Source organism: Delphinus delphis, chromosome 2 (genome assembly GCF_949987515.2).
Source record: "Delphinus delphis chromosome 2, mDelDel1.2, whole genome shotgun sequence".
NCBI classification, from domain to species: domain Eukaryota; kingdom Metazoa; phylum Chordata; class Mammalia; order Artiodactyla; family Delphinidae; genus Delphinus; species Delphinus delphis.
Genome location: NC_082684.1, coordinates 40,067,982 through 40,088,328, shown reverse-complemented (window position 1 = coordinate 40,088,328; position 20,347 = coordinate 40,067,982). Strand labels below are relative to the sequence as shown.

The following is a 20,347-nucleotide window of genomic DNA, read 5'->3' as shown; positions in this document are numbered from 1 at the left end:
GGCATGCCAAGCCTACAAGTTGAATTTCCAGGATTGGGATCTAGGTACAAACATCTGGGGGGAAAAGTTCTATTGGTGATTGTGATGCAGACCACAGGTCAACCATTGATTAATTTTGTGTAAGTCCATATTGTATTTTATAGTTACTGAGTTCTAAGTATGTGGCTATGTTAATGTCTTAGAGTCTGGCTATGTTTTCCCTGTTTGTAAAGCATTTGGGCAGATTTTTAAAGAGAAGGTATTTAGTAGACAATTTTTGAGTGTTGATGAACAATCTTTTACTTCTCTGGGCATTTTTGAAGGACACATAATGAAGTATTTTCTTAGAGCAGAGGGGCTCAAGGTATTCTCCAGACCAGCATCTTTGGTATTATCTGCTAATTTATTAGCATTGCAGATTCTCAGGCCCCATCCAGCCCTTCAAATTGGAAACTCTGATTGTGAGGGAAGCTAAAGTTTGAGAACCTCCATCTTAGAGTAATAGCTTCACATTTTAAAAATTTATCTAGTACTTTATATATTGTAGGGGATCAAAGATTTTTTGAGAGGCTCAATACCAATTCTGAACTGAGAGAGTTGATTTTTAAATCACTAGTTAAGAATAATCTAAAAACAAAAGCATATTCTTTTTCCAAACAGAACTTCAATACACAATCATTAAACAGATGTAAATGTATTAGCTAATTAATTTAATTAGTGCATAGATAAAACATTTACATATTAATGCTATCTCAGATGTGATACAGATTTCATTTTCAGAATGTACCCTCTAATTTAAAAGTGATTCTTTTTCCCCCTATTTATTTTACTGCAACATTAGAAAATCGAGTGTTAAAACTAAGCATTTTTGTGAGGTTATTGGAAAGTGAATAATCCATCTTTCTCTAATTGTGGACATTTAAGAGATCTTAAGTTAGTAAGATAATTATCATCTAAACCAAGAAATTTTAAAGCTGCTTTCAAAAATAATACAAGTATATGTATTCTTAATATTTTTTGTTATAAACCATTTCACCTGCCTTTTGGAATTTCAAATTAATTACAAAATGATGAATTTTCAAAATCTGAAAATTAGATTAGAATGAGAAACTGAAAATACTGAATTATATTGCTTACTCAGTTTTACTTTCCATTCCCTGGAAAAAATATGATTGTTCTTGCGTTATTCCAAAATGAAGAAAAAATTTAACTTGTTTTCAGTTAGTCTTTTTAGAAGACAAGTTTAAAAGATGACTACTTTCAGATTTTTCTGACAAGTGCAGGTGTCAGTGTTAGTGTTAGTTCAGTGGTGGATATTCTTAAAGAACAAAATAATCTGTGATCCTGCCATCTTGAAACTGCTGTTGTTAACATGTGTAAACTTTGCTAACACTTTATATATTGTATCTTTCTGGTTTTATCTGTGCATTTATAAGTTATACATTTATTCATATACATAAATATGCATTATATAGACACAGAGAGAAATGGATTCATACTCAAATTTTGTTGTAGAGCCTGCTGTTTTTGCATACTACTGTATTGTAACATCTTATATAACTACAGATTAATTTTTGTAGACTTTGCCTTGTCTCCTAAAATTTTATATTACTTGGTTTTGTGGGAAGATTATTTCTGTGGCTAATGTTCTGTCAGTTAGGAATTGACCCTGGTAACGACTATTGAATAAAGACAAGAAACGAAGACATATTTGTCCTAGAATATAAGCTCCATGGGAGTAGGAACTTGGTCTGTTTTGTTTATTGTACTATGTCCCATGCTGAGAACAGCATCGGTCTCATAGGAGATGACCAAGAAACATTTGTGGAATAAATGAATATATTCTCTAACATGAGTATCCTAAAGGTTCATTTTTAAATTTATTGATTAGAATTCAGAGACATTTTTCTGGAGAAATTAATTATAAATAATAGCTAGCTAACCGTCCTGAAAATTTAATTTGAAATGTCAAATTTTTGTTGATTTGTCCATTAAGAGGGATTTTAAAAAATTAAACATTATCTGAAGTATTCTGGTTTTACAGCAATTACTAGATGGAAAATATAACAACAAATCCTATTTATGATGAGAATACTCCTAATAATAAATCTGAAATACTTGTCTAAGGCTAACCCCCCGTTGGAAAAAAAGCCAATAAGATTAGAAATCAACTTACTGAAAACTTTTGTGTCTTATGATAATAATTACAACAGTTTCTAGGAAAAGATTATAGAAAATAAAAGGAATCAACTCTCATGTTTCCAGCTGGACTAGGAAGACATAAATGTGATAAAGGTATTGATTTAATTGGTTAACAACATTAACTATAACTCATGCATTTTCCTGACATAGATTGCAGTGATAAGGGAAGTAATCTTAAACTTCAAGCTTCTTTTTAGCAGATAGGTATTCTAGTTTCTCAGCTCTCTTCCTATGCTGTAAATCTCTTCTCTGTCAAGATCACTTACTCTCCTTGGTGATGGTATCCGTGCTATTCACTGTTACACCGCTTGGTGAATTTTTTTTATTTTTAGCTTTTTTTTTTTTCCATTCTAACATCTAGTATGGTTACTTATATTTGAAAGTGCATATCCAGATAATTGCAGTAAATCCAAATAGTATGCCTTGTTCCCAGTACTGACATCATTATGCTGTTTAACTATGATTGTAATCTATAGGATCACAGGAATGCTGGTGAATCACAAATTCAGTGATACCAAAAAAGAATGTTGAAGGGGCAGTTAACCTTCCATGGACTGAAGTTAAAGTCAAATAGCAGATTTGGGCCAAATACTTAAAGCCACTTACACACATGCCTACTAAGAACACAAAACTGAACGAGGCAGTCTCCTGCCTCCAGGAAGATTTAAGGACTGTAGAGGAACATAAATATAGCAAAATAACCAGAGTGGTCAGATCTAGGGGAGAGGAGCAGTTTTTGGAAGACAAAACAGAGAAAAAGTGATGATGGAATTGAATCTTGAAAGTTTCTCACATAAATTTACCAAGTTACATATTGAGAAGGATACCTCAGCAGAGAGAGTGGAGTGAGTGAGCCATAAATGAATAACATACTATGCTTTTGAGTAACTACAATGTGGCCGAAGAAATGTGGGAAATGATGAGGATGAAGAGATGGGCAGGAAACTAGCTAAAGGAGGGTTTCATCTGAAAATAATTAGACTTTGTCCTGTGTACCTTTGATGGGATTTTAAGCAGGACATAATATCAGAGTTCTTCGTTTGGAAGTATCATTGTGGTAGTGATTTGAGGGCGAAATTGAATGAAAATGACAGTGCAGATTAGTTCAGTCAGTGGTTCCTAAATCTCACTGTGTATCATATACATGTTGGGAGTTTTAAAAAACCCAGATTTGGGGGCCCTACTTCAGATCTACTGAATCAGATTTACAAAGGTAAGGCCCAGAAGTCTGAAATATTGACTGTCCCCAAGTAATTACAATGCAGCTAGATCAGCATTTGGGAATATCGCATTAGGTAACTATTTCAGTAGATTAAGTGGGAGGCTGGCTATGCTCCATGAGGGCTGTTCTGCTTATCACTATATTCCTAGTACTTACACAGTGCATGGTACTTGATAAATGCTCAATAAATACTTATTGAATGAATAGTTCTTGAATGAAGATGGTTATTCTGAGGTTCAGGAAGGCCACTTCCCATCTAGTGTTTTGGTTCTCTAAAGAGTTATGATAATTAAATGAGCTAATATATGAAAGCATTATATTTAAGTGAAAGCAATACACAGCACCTAGCACATAGTAAGTGCTCAATAAATGTTAGAAGGGGGAAAATTCTCTTCATCTTTTCTCTCATGGTACTTTGTGTAAATAGGTATCTTGGCAATTGGTTTATGCCTGACCAGAGCTCCTGAAGTAAGTATGCAGATTGGTTTTACTTTGGGGATCTGGATGTTAAGCAAATAAAAAAACACCAACAATAGTGAGCTTAAGATGTTCAAATTAAGTACAGAGATGCTCCTCTGCACAAATTAAAAATAAAGTCTAGTGGGAATGTATGAGTTGATTGGATTACTGATTCTCTCCCCTTAGTGGCTGGCAGTACCCATTAAAGGGTGCTTTGCCTTGAACAGGTAGTCGGTGGGGCAGAAAGGATTGTCATTGTTAGATGCCTTTCAGTTAGAATTTTGGATTTATAGGCAGACTCCAGGAAAGAGCCTGGCCATGAGTTCCTCTGAATAGCTTAGGGTCAGGTCCTAAGTTCCAAAGCCAACCCCTATACCTCTCTTTTATGTCTTTGGAGATGTAAAGTAGACCAATTTTGAACTTTATAATAATGCCCTGGACTTATAAATACTTATCTTGGTTATTAAAATGAGTTTCTGAGAGGCAGCATAGTCTAGTGTTAATAGCATGGTTTCTAGAGCCAGACTGCTTAAGTTTGAATATAGGCTTACCATTTATTAACTGTGTAAACTTGGGTAAACTATTTATCCAGGTTCCATTATCTGTAACATGGTGATGATATAATGGTTTAAATAAGTTAATAGGTGAAAAAAGTTTAGAATACCACTGTGTACATAGTACGCACCATGTATAGATGTTTAGATTTAAAGCTGCAGGCCAAAATGCCAAATAAAGAATGAAAATTTCCTTGGAATTTCCTCTGACCTGAGACATTAAGAAGTACAGGGCAGCTAAAACAATGAGATATACAAATTTCATATCTCAGCTTGGGAAAAATTAAAACAATAAAAAAGACCCATAATATATATTACCACAGAACACATGGGCAAATAAATACACATTCATGGGTTGGCAGAGACAAAAATGGAAACAGATCTTTTTGGTAAAGGATAACTTAAATGCCATATCCTTTAGATCATGGAATTTCACTTCAGAATGTCTATCTTATAGAAATACACAAGAAGTGCAAAACAACAACAACTTGTACCTTCAAGGCCAGAAAGAATTTTTAAAGCCGCAAATAATAGAGCTGAGAGATTTTTTTTTAATTTATACCTTAACTTTATTAGAAATGTCTGTTCATCTGTTAACATTTCGAATGATTATGATCTAACTTCAGTTCTTAAAGTCACCAATATTTACAATTAGGAATGCCAACAGGCTTTTCTTGTGCAATTAGTAGACAACACAGATGAATTAACATATATGCAATTATTCTGTGTTCTTATTAATCTGAAGAATAATAGGCTTTCTCTGTAAAATGGCTATTGCTTATTCATGAACTCTGTACACAAGAAGCTTAATAAGACAGCAGCTCTAAATGTATTTCCTATACAAAATCATATGAGGATATAACTACTAGCTTCTTGTCCAGTACTGTATGCTAAATAATAATGAAATAGTAAGTATGTGAAAACTATAGTACCACAAAGATTAAGCTGTACTGCTAGTTTACTCAAACATTGATTCTAAAATGGTCATGGAAATGGGTAAGCAAACTATTCAAAAGACAGAATTTTTACTGTACTCTTGACTGATTTCTAGTGTGACTATCTTTACTTGATCTGTACTTAATAAAAACAACATAGATGGAATTGATAATTTAGAGAATAACGGTGCCCTTATTTGCATGCTAAAAATCTGCCTGTTCTGGTCTACAAAACTTCTATTGTGCCATCTAAATAGTAAGTAAATAAATAGTACAGGATTCATCTTTGTGGGACCTAGATTCCATGCTCTACCAGAAATAATTTGTGGTCAATAGTACTGTAATTCTGTGGGGTATGAACTGATAAAAAGAGCCTTCCTGTGAGTAGACAAGAAGCTGGGCAGTTCAGATGCTAAAACTATTAAGAATTTTGGAAGTTTTAGCTTTAAGCTGAGAAATGTTTTAAGAGCTCCTATAGTCACATGTGAAGAACATCAGATAAATTTCTTCATTAAATCTTTATTACAGGTCTCCTGATTGCTTTATGTCTAGATTGATTATGAATAGAAGACATACTGATTTTCATCACCTTCTTCATCTAATTTAGGTTTGTCAACTCTTGAGATATCATATTACTTGTTTTATTGAGGCTTACTTTTTTTCCAAAATCCTGGCTCATGCTCAAATTCTTATTCTCACAGTCTTCACTAGCTTAAATATATTATCCTTTAAATGTTCTATCCAAGCTCACATTTCTAATGGATTTGTCTTATAAAACTTGGTTGCCATATCTTGGACATTCATTATCTTCAAAGTTCTGAACAATACAACTATTTCTAAAGATATAGAGATAATCCATCAGCATGGTTAGCTTGATCAGATGCCCTTTAAAAGCATATAGCATGTAATATAAGGATTTAAGTTTTTCACCAGGTGTTTCAGTTGGGTAGTAATTTGTTGGTAGCTTAGATTTGGTTGAGTAATTTAAAAGAAAGGGCTTAGTAAATCTGATGAAAGTTGCTGATTAAATTCTGATCACCTGGACTAATTGTGGCATTTGAACCAATATTCAGGTTTATCATGAGATCATTGATCATCACTGTTTTTTTGGTGATTTTACTTGAACCAGATAGAAATCTGTTTCCTGCTCCACTGCTGCCTCTTACCTGCCAATTCAAAAGGGAAAAGAAGTGAGAGAAACAGTATCTGAGATGCTAGGGCCAATGGGGACACACTAGATGTCTCTCCCACCCCCAGGAACTTCAGTACATGTATAAGATAGGTTTTTTAAACTTTTATTATTGTACATTTTAAAGTTCAAATTTAATACATTTACTTAAAATCAATGAGAACAATGAAGTTCTAATGCAAATAAAAAATGAAGTTGTAGACTGAGGACACTTGGATTTTCATGTTAGACTTATAGCATCGAATATATTTTTGTGTTTTTAAAAAATTCTACAGCATTGAGAAAATCCTGATTCATATAGGTCAGTAGTTATAAGTAGTAATAATTTTTAATAGCTCACCTTCAATCTCAAGATACTCAAGTTAAATTGATCTAGTTGCTTGAATTGAAATTTTTGTATCAAAGTTCACTAATAATAGCAAATGTTCACATTCCTTATTAAAGTATAAAAGTCAGATGAGCACACAAACGTGAGCAAGTGCTAAAATTATATCATCACTATTGTCACAACACCGCTGATGGAATTTCACTTTGTAATTATACAGCATAACAGGAGCATACTCTTGAGAATGAAGAGCCTTGCTTGTTTTTGAGAATGTTACTTCTATGATTGAACCTCATAACTTTGTAGATAGTGGAGGGAGGAGAGATTTAAGGTGGAGACAATCATGTACTTAATTCACAGAATATAAGGAAGATTAAGTGAAATAATGCTGGCAGGGTTCTTAGCACAGTGCTAAGTGCTCAATAAATGGTAATGGCTATTTTCAACATTTAATAAATAATTGATTTAATTGGATTAGGTTGAGGGTCATAGGAGAGCAGCTGAGTATTTGAGGTAGAAGCAGCATTCTCCATTAAGAAGATAAAGCCTTGTGGAAGAGCAGAGACTTAAGTAAAAATTAAAAAAAACCACCTGTGTTGAAATCCTGTCTCCTACAGCATGGCTATTTTTAACCTACTGAATCCCAGTTTCCTCATCCGTAAAATAGGGATAATATTTAACCTGTTTACAGGTTGTTATGAGAGAACTAGTACAGGATAGTGTTTGACACATAGTAGGTTTTAATAAACAATAGCTATTAAAGAAGAAGCTAAGGATAGAACCAGGTTAGCCTTGTTTACCTTCAGCTGGGTCAGGAGGAATAGGTAGTGCTACACAGTGAAGCAAAGGAAGATGGCTCTGCTTGGATGACTTATGAAAATCTTTCTGACTGATTTTATTCTTGGAAGAGTTCCCTAAAGATGTATGATTATATTGACACCCTTATTAGTTTTTCTTAAACTGTTCTCTTAAATTCTTAGTATTATGCCACATCATTTTTTTCTTCCATACGCCTGCATTTATTTGGTACCTTTTGTGCCAGTAATACTGAATAGATAAGGGGTTGCTAAAGGAGTAAGCAAGCTGAAAACAGTAGCTGATTATAGATGCTGATATAAATTCCTGTAGCTCACAGTCAGTATTGCTCATGTGGTAGCATAGAGGGAAAAAAGTCTCTAAGTTGAGACTACTTTTGAATGGCTATGAAAGTGCAGCCTTAGATATACAGGCTACTTTTAAGATTTTGGCCAAATCAAAAACATCCTCTCCAATTTGATGTGCCAGGGAGGAAACACTTGCTTTGGACAGGTGTGAAGCTTCACCTTGGACTTCTTGTGAGAGTTCCTTTTGTCTGCAGTAATCCAACAATTTGTGTAGCTGTCTTTAAAAAAATACATTTATGTAGTAGGATAAATCTCTATATATAAATTTAACTACATGGCATCTTCTTATCCTTTCATGGTAAGCAGAAAAATGTAAAATGAGTTTTATTCAAGCAGACGCAAACTAACGTATTGTCTTTTTTCTCTCCTCCTCCTCCTCTCTTTTGTTAAATAGGATAAGTTCTGAACGTCGAAAAGAGAAGTCTAGAGATGCAGCCAGATCTCGACGAAGTAAAGAGTCTGAAGTTTTTTATGAGCTTGCTCATCAGTTGCCACTTCCCCATAATGTGAGCTCACATCTTGATAAGGCTTCTGTTATGAGGCTTACCATCAGCTATTTGCGTGTGAGGAAACTTCTGGATGCTGGTGAGTTGGTTTACAAGAACATGATAGGTCTAAAAATTAGAAATCAGAAGTAATTGGAAATTACTTTTAGAAGGTGGTCATACTCTCACTTCTTTTGTAACATGATATCCTTTTTATTACCTGCCTTTAAAGCTTCATTCAGGAATTTTAAGGTATTGGCCTCCCTCCCCCTCTTTTTCTCTTGCTGCACTTACCTACCTACCTACCTGTATCTAATGACATGACCCGTCTCTTTTCAGTGGTTTGCCTTGCTTCATTAGTTTAAATAATCATTAAAAGCCCTTGGAAAATCTAATTTTAGTCTTTCTGTCCTCTGGCCTTGACTGTGTTTTGTGTTAAAAGAATGACAGGAGAAAAAATTTAAATATATAGAAAAAATATATGCTGCATGTATTAAAGTATCTGGGGAAAACTTTATAAAAACATCTGAATATTACTATCATTTAAGTATAACTTTTTAACTAATTTTTTTCTTCTTGTGCTTTTTTTAGGTGATTTGGATATTGAAGATGAAATGAAAGCACAGATGAATTGCTTTTATTTGAAAGCCTTGGACGGTTTTGTTATGGTTCTCACAGATGATGGTGACATGATTTACATTTCGGATAATGTGAACAAATACATGGGATTAACTCAGGTAAAATACCCACATATTAAGAGCCCTTCTGTATGTGTTTATGATTTTATGTTATAGGTCTAATTTTTTTTTTTAATGTTTTTACAGTTTGAACTAACCGGACACAGTGTGTTTGATTTTACCCATCCGTGTGACCATGAGGAAATGAGAGAAATGCTTACACACAGAAATGGTGAGAAGAAAAGTTTATTGTTTGATTTATTGTGACAGGTGGTTTTACCTAATTGGATACTGTCACTAATTTAAAAATTTTGCTGTTGTAACCTAAGGCCAAACCTCATTTCATGCTTAATAAAATGTTACTCTATTCTTTGTTAAGTCCATGTTATTCTATTTTTTAGGAATTTCATAAAAATACCTAAATTTTTTAAAAAGCCCACCTAATCCATAAATAATTATACAAATATAAGAATTGATAAAATGGAAAAATAAATGAAAATCAGGACCAAGGAAGTTAATTTAGAATGTAACTTTAAGGCAAGGGGAAGTCATAATACAAATAATAGGATTTAGACAGTTATTAAAGTTGAGGTGCCAGTTTGGGCTCAAGCTTCTAAATGCCCAAGAAAAAGAAAAAGTTTCCCCAATTTTAAAGAGCATAACTGCTGTCTGACCCCTCAGGTTGTTCACAATAATTTGAGACTATGCAGTTCAGTTAGAAAGTATTACATTATGGATGCCTCCACATTAGCAGTAACAAAAAAGACCTGCTCGGACCTTTAACTCAGGAATGAATTGTTAAAAATAATCAAATCTTCCAAGATTTGGGAGAAAAGTACCTTGTGAATTACAAAAACTGAATTAAAGTCTTTTCACAGCTGTGCCTTCTTAAATAGAGTATATAGATCATAATTTGATCTTTCTTTCATGACTCAAAAGTTACCACACTGAAAATTTGTCATTTTGCTCTGTGGTTGTTCTTTGCAGCTCTCCCACTTAAGTGTAAGTTTGTTTGCTTCTACATTAAACAACCTCATTTATATTTCTTTGTTAATAATTTTTTATGGTTTTCTGTTTAATCTCACCTCATTTATACTAATAGTTAACCTTTATTGAGAGATTACTCTGTGCCAGGACACTGTTTTCTGAATTTTATGTGCTTTAACTCCTTTAAAAACCCTGTGAGGTTAACTATTTCTGTTTTACTGAGGAAACTGAGTTACAGAGTTATTGAATAACTGGCTGAAGATTACTTGGTTAGTAAACAGCAGAATAAGGGTTAAACTAAGGTAGACTGGCTCAAGTCCACACTCCTTAGTACTTTAGAGCTCTTTTCATGTTCACCAACTCTCATTACATTCTACTGCCATTTCTCACCTTGGAGCCCTCTTCTGTTATTTAATTTCATGCCGTGTTCTTACTGTGAACTTGGAAAGCAAATGAATACTTTTTAGAATTCTGTGTAAAGGAGGAGTAAATATACTCTAAGCAAGGACCTAAGTGGGCCGTTGATGAGTTTAATATAGTGTTTACACTTTGAGGTTTGTATTGGCAGCTCAGTGCTTCCCTTAGGCTAGACTATAAATGCATGGATATATGGAAGTCTTGTTTTGATTTGGTAATGATGCTAATGCATTATTCTAAATCAGATATAGTCTACTTATTATAGCTTAAATGTATGTTTTTAACCAAATGTTTCTTTAAAGCACATGAACGTTCAAAGCACATATGCTCTCTTATAATAAATTTGTGATTTAATTATGAACATTTAAAAAAATCATTCCTAATGTTAATGAATTTTTGATATCTTGTTGGGAAAGAAAAATGCAGATTTTCACTTTTAGCAAAGTGCGGCTGCTGCAATGCATCACATTTCGATGATACACTAAGAGCCTGTGGTATTGTTTATACAGCATAGTCCTATTTCATTTAAATTCTAAAAATAAGATTTAGAGTTCATTAAATTATTATAAAATATTTATTTTTATAGGGCTAAAAACTTAGTTGTTTAAAAACTTTTTTCATTAGGAAAATGCTAGTACTTTTCACTTACCATAGTTTTTAAATTTATTAATATCTTCATGTCCCAGTTCAAAGGCTTTGGGTTCCCAAAGGTCAGTCCAATTCAAGTTTAGATTTTGAAGGACTGAAAATACCCCAAAGAATTTACATGTGGATCTCTGCTGCTACCACAACGCCCACCCCCACACACACACATCCCTAATACCATCACCAAGACCACTGTGGTTCTTGTGTCTTTTTAAAATCCACTTTCAAATGCTTCTAGGGAGGGCAAATTCAGTCCTATTTAAGTAAACCCAAATAACTTGTATCAGCACCAAGACTGCCCCAACTTGCCTATATTCTGTAATTGTGAGTATGAACTAGAACTCTTCTTTCTCAAGAGTCCAGTATTTCTAGCTAAGCAGCCTAAATTTAAACATATTATCTTGTTTCTTTTGCACATGTTACTTTTCTTTCAATATACTAGGCTCAAAATCTCCAGGTCTTTTAAAAAGTTCTCTTCTCCCTTATTTCCATTAATCTTTGAGTTTTTATAGATTCTACCTCTTCACTTGTCTTTTGTTGCCCTTCTTTTCACTTCTACTGCCTGCTGCTCAGCCCCTCATTACCATCATTGTATTCTAACACATCATATATATTGCTGCTAGATTAATGTTCCTTAAGTTCCTATTGTGCTTCCCAACTCAAATTTTTTAGAAGCTGTATTTTGTATATGTAAGGCTGAACTCCTCATTGTGGCATCCATAGCCCTCTATAGTTATAGGCCTAACCATCCCTTCTAAGTTTGTCTCATTACTCCTCTGCATGTACTTTATATTATAGTCAAACTGGACTATGCACTGTTCCCCAAATATGTGCTGTTTTTTCTCACCTCTCTATTTTTCGTTCTGTTCTTCTGCCTGGAATACTCTTCTTATTCATCTCTACTTACTGAAATTCTAATGTCTATTTTTCTAAGAAGGACTTTTTGGTTTCCCCTTGACTAGATTTCCCCTTGACTAGAAGTTATCTTCTAATCTCTCTCTGTACTCCTTTAAAGAATTCTTGTAAGCCTTGGGCGCTTACTCTACATCATATTGTTGTCATTGGCCTCACTACGTATACTCAATTTTTAACTTCTTCAGGAGAGGCATTGTGTTTTGTTCATCTTTATATTGCCTGAAGTATCTAGTCCAGATCCTGAATAATGAATATTTTTGTATTTGTTGTGAATCAGACTGATCAAGGAAGAGGAGAAATCAAGTTGCTGTTTGTTTAGTCACCTGAGTCTAATCTCATTTTTTTAGTTATCTGAGGCTTGGAATGGGAGTAAATAGACTTGAGTTTATTTAAATCTAACTTTGCTTTGAAAGTCATTCAACATGTTTTTTTTTTTCCTAGTAACAAAGTAGAGATAATTTCCTGCTTGCTTTACAGGAAGATTTAAGAAAAATCAGATATATAAAAATGTTACTTGCTATTGAAGAGAAATTTTCTGTTTTAAAAGTTCTATAAATATACAGAATATTTATTATAAATTGAGCTAGCACATCTAGTAAAAGTTTGGAGGAGTTTGCTGAAGTTCTTTTTTTGGGTGTGCTTTGTACACTGATAACACAGTTATAGGGCAAATTCATACAGTGTTTATATTTCTTTGTAATTTGACCAACCTTACTGGCTTGAATGTGAAATGATTAGGTGCTATCCCAAATATGGATTCTCATCCCACCAACTCAGGGAATCACTACTACTGTGAACCCATTACTTACTAGAAGTGTGTTAAATCCCTTGGGTATGTTAAAATGCGCAAAGCAGTTGTGCTCATGTTGACACTTTTCATTGAATAGCACCTAGGTGCTGGGGACTATGCTATTCTTACTGTAATAAATTTGTGTGTTTAATTATGTTTTTTAAGTTTATTTCATGTTTTCATTAGGCCTTGTGAAAAAGGGTAAAGAGCAAAATACACAGCGGAGCTTTTTTCTCAGAATGAAGTGTACCCTAACTAGCCGGGGAAGAACTATGAACATAAAGTCTGCAACATGGAAAGTAAGTAAAAATGATCTGTGAATGCACTTGATTTATAGGTAAATTAATACATCTTGACATTTCTAATATTAAGACAGCATTAGAGGAGTTCCCTGATGGCGCTGTGGTTAAGAATCCGCCTGCCAATGCAGGGGGCACGGGTTCGAGCCCTGGTCCGGGAAGATCCCACGTGCCGCGGAGTAACTAAGCCTGTGTGCCACAACTACTGAGCCTGTGCTCTAGAGCCTGCGAGCTGCACCTGCTGAGCCCATGTGCCACAACTGCTGAAGCCCGCATGCCTAGAGCCCGTGCTCCACAACAAGAGAAGCCACCACAACGAGAAGCCCGCGCACCGCAACAAAGAGTAGCCCCCACTCGCCACAACTAGAGAAAGCCCGTGCACAGCAACAAAGACCCAGTGCAGCCAAAAATAAATAAATAAATAAAATTAAGATAGCATTAGAACTATGAGGGAAAAACTTACTGTTCCTTGGCCTTTATAGATTTAACATCCAAACAGTGTAGTAATTCACCAATTTGAGGCATGAACTTATGTGCATTGTGATGCTACTGGCTTTGCCAACCACCCAGTGTTTGAATCTTGATAGAGATTAATTTTCTATTCGTTGTTGTATCATTTCTTTGCTCAGTGTTGAAACACAGTCATCAGATCAAGAAATAACCATCAAACAGTGACCAGATGAGTGAAAAATCAGCTCAGATTTGTATGAAGGCAAATTTTTTTAAAGAGTAATCTTATGGTGCCTGAGGGGTCATGGGTGGTGTTGTAGGGAAAACATTTATTGATTTTCAAAAATGTAGTAATCTACTAATGACAGTAAATTTTATCAAAGCTTACTTGCCATGTCAGACTCAACTGTCTCTGCATTTTGTTTTTTACTAGCATAAATTTTTTTAAAAACTGCTTTGTTTTTCTTTATACATAGGTACTTCACTGCACAGGCCATATTCATGTATATGATACCAATAGTAACCAATCTCAATGTGGGTATAAGAAACCACCTATGACATGCTTGGTGCTGATTTGTGAACCCATTCCTCATCCGTCAAATATTGAAATTCCTTTAGACAGCAAGACTTTTCTCAGTCGTCACAGTCTGGATATGAAGTTTTCTTATTGTGATGAAAGGTAAATGAAATATAAAATATAACTTGAAATTTTTAATTAGTCCACAGAACTTTTTTTAACTATTAACTGTAATAAAGACTATGTATGCTTTCTTCCACTTAAGTTGAATACAACCATACATCCTAGAATTTAGTAAAATTAACTTTATAGATTAATTCAGCCACATTTATTGCACATTTACTATGTACCATACATACTTACTCTAGCAGGTGCTATCCAGAGATTATTAGGATGAGGTCTTTTTCCTTTAGGGGTTCTAATTTCTTTAAAGAAAAGATAAATATATTTTAGAGATATACAGTGCATAATTTGAGGAAGGATTACTTCTGTTTGTGGATTAGAAAGCAAAGTCTTTGGTCATCTCCTCATCCTACATATTTTTCCTGAGCAGCTCCATCCTTGCCCATGGTTTCTATTGCTGTTTCTCAAATTTCTACTCATAACTATTTCCATTTAATTGCCAATTTGATATTTTTATCTGGATATTCTTCTGTATTATAGACTAAATATTTCTGTACTTGACTGAAACACTCCTACCCCTAAACAACACTTCAGAAACAGCTTTTCCTCTTTTAATGCCTATCACGATTAATATACCACTGTAGACACATGACTCCAGCAAACATTGGGAAGTCGTCCTTAACTTTTCTTTTGCTTTCATTATCTACACTCAGTTGGTTCCTAAATCTTAATAGATTTACTATGTACATATACCTCCTGATCCATTCCTTCCTTCCACTCTTGCTTTCCTGCCATTGAGTTCTTCAGCTTATTATTACCTTTGGCTTGAACTGTTGCCATAGTCTCCTAACTGCATCTCTGCCAACAGATTTGTGCCCTTTTAATCTCATCCAGGTTTCCAAGAAGTGGAATTCCTCATGTGAAAATCATATCATGTCATGTGAAAATGCCTCAGTTGCTTCCCTTCATCTTCACACACAAAAAAACTTTTGTTTATAAAAAATATTATAAGAGCAGGAGATTTTTATCAAAGGAAGACATACATTTTGAAAAGCTGAAAGAAAAACAGACCTATGCAATATATCTAAACTTCTTAGCATGGCAAGCAAAGATATTTATGATCTGGCCCCTGCTGACTTCTCCAAATTAATCAGGAGAAGGGGAAGACCCCTTCTGATGCGGCCCCCAACACCCTACAGCCAGAGAACTCCACATGCACTATTGTCTTAGTGCAATGATGGTTTTCTCAACTCCAAACACGTACTTAGCTTCCAAGAGCCACCTACTGCATCTACTTGTAGAGCTTTCCTTGTTTCTTTAAAAAACTACCATTCCTTATACATATTCTGTCATAACCTTTTTTCAGCTTTTGTAATTAGTTGCTTGGTTGTCCCATTTTTTACTGTAAGACTGTGTAACACAGTGGCTGAAGGCATAGGTTCTGTACCCAGACTACTAACTTCTGACTTTGCTGCCTATATCCAGATGATCTTAGACACATTACTACTTTTCTTTGAGCATCAGTTTGTTTAGAGTATAATACATGTATCTGTATTATCTTCAACTTGAACATTATGTGAGAAAACCGATTTGAAGCCCTTAGCTCTAACATGAAGTGGATAAGAAGCCCCAGCCCTACTGGACAAGAAAATGTGACAGAGCACTGGCTTTGGAATCACATAATTCTTGATTCAGTCCTGGCTTGCAGTCCTGGTACTTATAGTGTGGCCTGGGTGTTACAACTTAACTGTTCTAAATCTCATGTTCCTTATCTGTTAAATAAGGGTCACGCTTCAAAAGGCCGTTGTAAGGAGTTTGTTGAGTGCCTAGTACGCATAGTGACTGCTTCACCACTGGGGTTAGCTTTAAGAAGAATGAAGACAGAAGAGCTAAGAAGTATTTTATGGTGTTTACTGCCTGTATTTATGTCAATGTATGATAGAACAGAGATGGCCCATCATTTTTTTAGGAATTATTTTTTATTTTTTGAACTCAGTATGAAGTATAGGGGTGGGCTGGGGAGAAAGAAAAGTGATGGAGCTACAATGAGAAAACAAGAAAGGGAGTGACATTCCCCTTCTGGTTATCTTAGAAAATAAGCAAAATGGTCGTGGCAGAGGGGTAAAGGCAGCCTGCTTAGAGACCAACCAAGTAAGGTTTTGAGTCTGACCAGGAGATTGTTGTTTTCTGGTTAGAGCTCTTTTTAGGAACTTCTCACAGCTATAACCCCTAAGAACCAAGATATAGAAAAAATTTTTCTCAATTTTGAGAAAATCTAACATATCAAACTTCTTATATCCAAAATGTCCCACAAATGGCTATTATTTATTATACTAATTTCCACTTATAATCATTCAAACATTTGAGCATCTACTATGTTTGTGGCACGACAACTGGCACTAAAGTAGAAATGAAGTTTAATTCTCACCCCATGATACTTAGAATGAATGAATCCTGTACTGCACAGTTGCTTTAGATTACAGGTTTCCTAGTCCATTAAAAACACTTTTTGATTAAACTTTCTGGATCACTCCTCCCCTTTTTGGTATAAAAAGCTATGTAATTCTCTAATGTTAAATTATCTTGACCTTTCTCCGTCAAATATGAATACAATTGACCTAGGAAAATAATGCTGTATTTTGATGTTTATATTTTAGTGATAGACATACCTCAGCTCAGATTGAGAAGCACTGATTGACATCTGATTAAATCAGAGCTCCTTAACGTGATACACAAAAGCTCTCATTAATCTCATCCTCCTGCCTACTTCTCCAGCCTCACCTCCCCACTTCCCCCTGCTAACCACGTCAGAGTATTTGTTGCCTGTACAGTGTTGACCATTTTCTCATCTCTGGCTTTGCTTGTAGTGTACCTTCTTTCCGAAATGGTTTTGCTCTCTCTTTGACTCTCTTTTATACTCAACTCATAAGTCTCCTATAAGAAGCTGTCCCTCACCGCCACCATTCCTTATCATGGATAGGGCTGGTTCCTCTGATTCCTGCACGATTCCCATCACTGCACTTGCCACATAATTTCATAAGTACTGTGGTAAGTGCACCAGAAAATTCACCATACTTTGCCTTTGCATTTTCACATCTAGAACAACGCCAGGCACATATGGGAATATAAAGGTTTAAATAATGAAAAAAATTTAATTCCATGAGAGTTTTATTCAAACATATAACCTATATGAGACCAATTAAAATCATTTTTAAAGCATAATTTAAAGAAATAGGATTTTTGGGTTTTTGTAACAGTAGTTTCCTTTGTAATGCTGCCACCTAGCGTAGATGTGTTTAGAGATATCCCTTAGTAAAGAATTCTGGATTTTGGCTTAGTTTTGTTTAGTTTCTGTTTTTTTCAGCTATTTATCTGTTTATTTATTTTGGAATACACTATGGCAGATCTTGCCTTAAGGTATGACAACACAAACAGTATTAGTTTTATACATTTTTTAGGAGAAGGATATCTCCCCTGTGTGTTTTCTGGAGCTAGCTGGTTTTTTGGATACAGTGCATTATATAACTTTTGCTTGTGCCTCAGTTAGAAAGTCCTTTGAATCCTAAAGTCTGAGAAATCAAAGAACTTAACTCATGTTTTGCTCCCTGAAAAGGAGAGAATATTTATGTTTAGCATGGTGCTAAGAAGACAGCTTTCTTTTTCTCATGAAATGGGCTCCATTTCAGACTGTGGTTAGAGGAAGTCACAAGATCTAGTCTCTGTTCTAAAGGAACTGCCAGGGAACCAGAATGGGTAAATGGATTATTTTCCAGTTCGTTTTCACTTTGATATCACAGTTTCATCTGAAATGAATTCCTATAATTTTATGTAATTTCAAAAACTAAGTACAAGAGTATCTACCCAAACCAACAAAATATGAATTTATTTAGTTCCTATATTAAAATTTTGTAGTAGATATTGATCCCCCAAAGTGTAAAGCCTTGCCTAGAGGAACTGTTATATAAAGAATCTGATTTAGTATACACACACACAAAAGGAATCTGGTTGTATGGTAGAATAATGTTATGGGTTTAGTCTATAATTTAAATTAAATGTCATTAACTACTTTTAAAGCTTTTATCATTTAATTTAGCAGACCTTCGTATCTATCTATTACATTAATTAACTGTCTTATTAGCAAAAGTGTGTACAATAAAACATGATAAAAATAGGTAACAGATAAAAGGGTTAAATAGCAGGATGAACCCTTAGGGCTTAAAGAAATGCATGGTGCTGCATTTAGTAACTGTAGAGTTACTATAGGTGAGATATAAGTTTATCTAAACAAAGAAGAATGCTCTTTATTTTTGAAAATTCAATTGTCCATAAGATTAAGGCATATCAGTTACTCTGGAGAAGCAAAATGTCCTTCATTAGTTAGTTTCTGTCATTTTTATTCTTACTTACATTTTTTATTTAACAGAATTACAGAATTGATGGGATACGAGCCAGAAGAACTTTTGGGCCGCTCAATTTATGAATATTATCATGCTTTGGACTCTGATCATCTGACCAAAACTCATCATGATAGTAAGTATAGATATTCTAATTATTTAACTCTTGCAATTTCTACTGTTTGGTTATATATCTAACTTTTTGGTTAAAATTAACCAGTCTTCCTAGACCACACATTTTAATAAACCACTTCATAAGTGATCTGGGTCATTAAATCTTTGTTTTGTATTTATTGTAACCAATACCAGTTAACGCAGAATCATTTAATGATATATAAAACTACCCTGGCATTTTACAAAATCTAAAAAATATGTATCATAGAATATAGCATCATTTTCAGAATTCTTACCTAAGTATTCAGAACGGTTAGCACAAAGAACGCACTGAGAAAATAACTGTTCAGTGAATCAATGAATGCAAATATGATCAACATCATGCACTAGTTAGTGGAAACAGGTACACTTGACGTAAGACATAATGCTCAGTTTTACTCATATGAATGTTATTTGAGGATCCCATGATAAGTAAAACTTTGGAATTTCTCAATTGCCTGTTTAATCTGTACCTAAACATGACTTCCCAGTGTGATTGGGAATGCCTGAATGTCACTGAGTTAGCATGATTAGCCTTGAACTGCAAAACGGGCCTAAGTCCAGAGTCAGGGTCCCAATACTCATGATGATATCATTGTTACTATTTATCTAGTACTTTCTCCCAAATCAATAATTAAGATTGCCTAAATTGCCAGAAGACTTCAGCATGATATCAACTGAGATTCAAATATGCTAGCACATCTATTTGAAGCATCTTTGGTTCTCTGGAAACTACAGCAGGAATTTAAGGAAATGATAGCAGTGCCACTTTGTTGAATGTTCTCTGTGGAATCAGGGTTATTCATTCTCTAATATTTCTGATACTTTCAACCTGTAAGTAGTTAAAGGAATTTTAGTCGCTGCTGTCCCTCATCCCTGGCTTTCATCTTATTTAAAGTGAAGGTTGGCAGGAAAGGAGTTTATTGGGGGGATTAGAAGAATGAAATAGGTACATTTTCAGCTATCCTGGGGTGTTTTCTCTGTCTCTCAATTTAAACAGTTAAAACTGATTCTATTAAACATTTCTCCTTTTTTCTAAAATAATGATCAACATTCAGCATCTATTCATTCGATTAAAAATTCAAAGTTATTTTCTCTACATGACTCTTTTCCTTTTCACTCCTAGTGTTTACTAAAGGACAAGTCACCACAGGACAGTACAGGATGCTTGCCAAAAGAGGTGGCTATGTCTGGGTTGAAACTCAAGCAACTGTCATATATAACACTAAGAACTCTCAACCACAGTGCATTGTATGTGTAAATTATGTTGTGAGGTAAGCTTGGAAAATAAATATTTGGGGGGAACAAGTAGTAAGTCTTTGAATACTCTCTTTTCTTTTATAGAAAGATTATAAATGTTCACTGAATTTTATTTTATTTTCACATTTCTACCTAATTATGGTTTTCAGTATTCTGACCTGAGTTTCTAGGCCAGCTATTTTAGTGATTCCACTAATTACCATCAGT

General features: G+C 34.4%; 1 protein-coding gene and 1 long non-coding RNA gene across 4 annotated transcripts in view; one reads left to right on the top strand and one right to left on the bottom strand.

The window, feature by feature from the left end:
- LOC132420219 (uncharacterized) overlaps positions 1 to 20,347 on the bottom strand; it is a 35,263-nt gene that overhangs the window by 1,988 nt on the left and 12,928 nt on the right. Inside the window, exons 1-2 of one of the 2 annotated variants that reach the window (XR_009518331.1) lie at positions 15,152 to 15,705; positions 14,574 to 14,635 (exon numbers count right to left, since the gene is read on the bottom strand). This is a non-coding gene — a long non-coding RNA (uncharacterized lncRNA). Of the gene's footprint in view, positions 1 to 14,573; positions 14,636 to 15,151; positions 15,706 to 20,347 lie in introns of those variants that run through there. The other variant, XR_009518330.1, reaches the window with a different exon arrangement.
- Positions 1 to 20,347, top strand: part of HIF1A (hypoxia inducible factor 1 subunit alpha) — a 41,433-nt gene that overhangs the window by 11,316 nt on the left and 9,770 nt on the right. Inside the window, exons 2-9 of one of the 2 annotated variants that reach the window (XM_060004441.1) lie at positions 5,880 to 5,958; positions 8,423 to 8,613; positions 9,105 to 9,250; positions 9,338 to 9,422; positions 13,131 to 13,243; positions 14,170 to 14,372; positions 18,757 to 18,863; positions 20,007 to 20,154. In XM_060004441.1, coding sequence (XP_059860424.1) covers positions 8,565 to 8,613; positions 9,105 to 9,250; positions 9,338 to 9,422; positions 13,131 to 13,243; positions 14,170 to 14,372; positions 18,757 to 18,863; positions 20,007 to 20,154 — 851 coding nt within the window. In that variant the 5' untranslated portion in view covers positions 5,880 to 5,958; positions 8,423 to 8,564. The remainder of the gene's footprint in view (positions 1 to 5,879; positions 5,959 to 8,422; positions 8,614 to 9,104; positions 9,251 to 9,337; positions 9,423 to 13,130; positions 13,244 to 14,169; positions 14,373 to 18,756; positions 18,864 to 20,006; positions 20,155 to 20,347) is intronic. The other variant, XM_060004440.1, reaches the window with a different exon arrangement.